The following is a 3,300-nucleotide window of genomic DNA, read 5'->3' as shown; positions in this document are numbered from 1 at the left end:
CAGATCCGGGGCTCCGTGCTGCCCTCCTGGCGGGGCTGCCCCCACGTGAGTGCCGCCACATCCCTGGCTCTGGGGGCTGGCCGAGGGCGGGCACACCTTGGCCTAAGCAACTAAGGCCGAGGGCAAAGGTCACAGGTAGCCTGGTTTGGCCTTGAACTGCCTCCCAGCCACCCGGAGTGGAGGGCGGGGGTTGGGGGGCGGCCGCGGGGGTGGAATCTGCTCCCATTCACTTTGGGTTCTTTTCTGCCCAGGGCCTTGTCCTCACAGCCACCGTGTATTGTCCGCCCAGGGCCCCCCTTGTCCCGGGACCCCAGCCTCATTGAGCTCAGTCCCTCTGCACACGGAGGGAGGTCAGGTGTACTGCCCAGGTTCACAGCGGGTGAGAAGGGTCAGTCTGGCCGAGGGCACGTGTCCCAGGAGGCTGCTGCTCGGGCCGCTCTGGGCTCCCACGGGCCCCAGAAGAGCTTGTGATGTTCGTGGCGGGGTCTGCGGTGCAGCAGCGGCTCCTGAAAAAACCCAGGAAGGGCCTGCTCTGGGGCCGCCTGCCCTGCCCGGGAAGCCCACCCCGTCACCCCCGGGGCAATGCTTCTAGAACATTGCTGGGCACCCTACCCATCTCCTGGGCGCTTGGTCTTCAGGCGACCATGGCTTCACCCTGTGGCCTCCTTTGGGGACACAGGGTCATGAAGTTGGGGGCTGGAGGATGTGGGATGGGGACCGGGGCTGTGTGACCATGTCCCAGGCCAGCGCTGCTGCGGGGCGGTGGGGGCTGGCGCAGGGGGAGGCCTGGGCAGGGGCCGTCGAGGTGACATTGCTGAGATTCCCGCTAGGAGGGAGGCAGAGCACCCCGCCTACTGCTGGTGGGTGGGGGGCTCAGAGGAGTCGTTGGGAGCTGGACCTCTTGCCGTCCCCAAGCCGCTGCCCCAGCCCCTGGTTGAGAGGTGGGCTCTGGCCCGTCCTGGCTCCCGGCTGTGTGGCCGTGGGCAGGTCACTTAACTGCTAAGCCTCGCCTTTGTCATCTGCCGGGTGGGTATAGTGAGTGCGTGGCCTGTGGGGTGACTGTCGGAGCACATGCTGCTTCGGGGGAGCCCTTGGCGCACAGCAGAGGTCAGCGAGGACCATCCCCACCACCTGGCTTCTCTGCCCGGGGCCCGGGGCCCAGGGTGGGCACTCGGAAATGCCTGCTGTTGAAGTGACCACACATCCCTCCCCACCGTGTCCGCAGGGAACCGTGGGAATGGGGACACGGGAGGGGAGGAGCGGGCCCACGTGGTGGGGGCGTGGAGGACGCCAGCCTTCCCCTCGGCCCACGGAGTCCGGCCGTGGGCTTTCAGCTGTGGGAGTGCAGTCCCCGTGGCAGTGTCGGGCTGCTGCCTGGAGCCCCCCTGCAGCTCCTGATCACCCCAAATGCCGTCCCCCCTGAGCCTCCGGTCCTGGGAAAGCCACCTGGCTGGGCAGAGAGGCTGGGGGCGGGCAGAGAGGCCATTTCCCAACACCATGCGCCTGCCACCTTTCCTTTGTGCCCGGGGGGAGCGGCGTTCTTGTTTTGACTGGCACTTTTTCCCGGCGAGATGGGGCTCTCTCCACGTGTGTTGGACATTTACGTGTTTGTTTTGTTAAAATGTTTTTATTGATTTTAGAGAGAAAGGGAGAGGGAGAGAGATAGACATTAATGATGAGAGAGAATCATCGATCGGCTATCTCCTGCATGTTCCCTACCAGGGATTGAGCCCGCAACCCAGGCATGTGCCCTTAACCAGAATCGAACTCAGGACCCCTCCACAGGCCGATGCTCTATCCACTGAGCCAAGCCAGCTAGGGTTAGACTCTTAATTTTCTTCTTTCTGGTAGAGTTCCAAAAATAAAAATATTATGAAACATACATATTTTTTCTTTTGGTAAGAAAATTTCTTACAAAGTTTACATTATGGTTTTTACTTATTTCTTTTCAAGCCTATAGCACAATTCTTTTCAGCCCCAAAGCAGAATATAGATTTGAAAGTACAAGTTTGTACATAAGCATTCAGAATTTTGTAACATCACACGCTCCCCACTCGGTGCCAACGCTCATTTCCTGGTGTGGCACGGCTTTGAGGGGCCTGTCACCTCCCCGGCATGTCACGGCCCCTGGAGGGTGTGGGGCTCGGGCCCTGCAGCCCCCTTCCAGCGGGGTCCCCGCTTGCTGAGCGGGCAGGGGTGTGGGCCGAGGGCTGGGCGGCCCCTGAAATGCAGACGGGGAAACAGAGGCCCCCCTTCGCTGGGCATCTGCCCCCCGCGGCCTGGCTCCCTCCTGTCTGGTCACGATGGCGGGAGGCAGGGCAGCCTCCACGGTCCCCTGGAGGGAAAGGCCGCAGGGCCCTGGAGCCAGCCCGCGAGAGCCAGGGGTCCCCGGTGTCTCCTGTACCCCTCCCAGCGGACCTCCGCTCACCAGCACCCTCTCCCTCTCCCCTCAGCATCATCAGCTGGTTCGTCCGGTCCTTCAAGTACCTGTACGGCCTCCGCTTCGACGTGAAGGGTCGTCAGCGGCTGTGGGTGGACCGGCCCTGCGTCATCGTGTCCAACCACCAGAGGTCAGGGGCAGGGCCGCTCCCTGCTCCTTGGGGTGGCGGCCCCAGGTCTGAACCCCCTCCTCCTCCCGGTGACCACGCGACAGGCCTCATGGAGATCCTGCCCCCGCGCTGCGTGCAGATCGCCAAGCGGGAGCTGCTGTTCACGGGCTCGGTGGGCTTGATCATGTACCTGGGGGGCGTCTTCTTCATCAACCGGCAGCGCTCCAGCACCGCCATGAGCGTGATGGCCGACGTGGGCGAGCTCATGACCCGCGAGAACGTGAGTGGGGCCCGGGCCTGCGGGGCACCAGGAGGTCAGGGTTCGATTCCCGGTCAGGGCACAGGCCTGGGTTGCGGGCTCCATCCCCAGTAGGGGGTGTGCAGGAGGCAGCCGGTCCATGGTTCTCATCATCGATGTGTCTCTCTCTCGCCCTCTCCCTTCCTCTCTGAAATCAATAAAAATATATTAAAAACAAATAAACAAAACGCACATCCTCGGTGCCTGTCTGCAATGCACACAGGAAGGCAGGGAGCAGGGCTGTGCTGTTGGGGGTCCCTACTGAGCCGTGGGCTCCACAGGAGGGGGGCACGGCCTCCCCACCCCACCCCACCTTCCCACAGCTGCCTCCTTTCTCCCTGCAGCTCAAAGTGTGGATTTACCCCGAGGGCACGCGGAACGACAACGGGGACCTGCTGCCCTTTAAGAAAGGCGCCTTCTACCTGGCGGTCCAGGCACAGGTGCGCAGGGGAC

At 62.9% G+C, this 3,300-nt stretch overlaps 1 protein-coding gene across 1 annotated transcript in view; it reads left to right on the top strand.

The window, feature by feature from the left end:
• AGPAT2 (1-acylglycerol-3-phosphate O-acyltransferase 2) overlaps window positions 1-3,300 on the top strand; it is a 22,125-nt gene that overhangs the window by 18,290 nt on the left and 535 nt on the right. The window contains 3 exon segments of the mRNA XM_014529704.1: window positions 2,454-2,570; window positions 2,616-2,829; window positions 3,192-3,287. Of these exon segments, the coding sequence (XP_014385190.1) occupies window positions 2,454-2,570; window positions 2,616-2,829; window positions 3,192-3,287 (427 nt within the window).

This window comes from Myotis brandtii, unplaced genomic scaffold, assembly GCF_000412655.1.
Source record: "Myotis brandtii unplaced genomic scaffold, ASM41265v1 scaffold691, whole genome shotgun sequence".
Classification (NCBI taxonomy): Eukaryota; Metazoa; Chordata; class Mammalia; order Chiroptera; family Vespertilionidae; genus Myotis; species Myotis brandtii.
The sequence above is the reverse complement of the archived record's forward strand: the minus strand, read 5'-3'. Positions and strand labels throughout refer to the sequence as shown.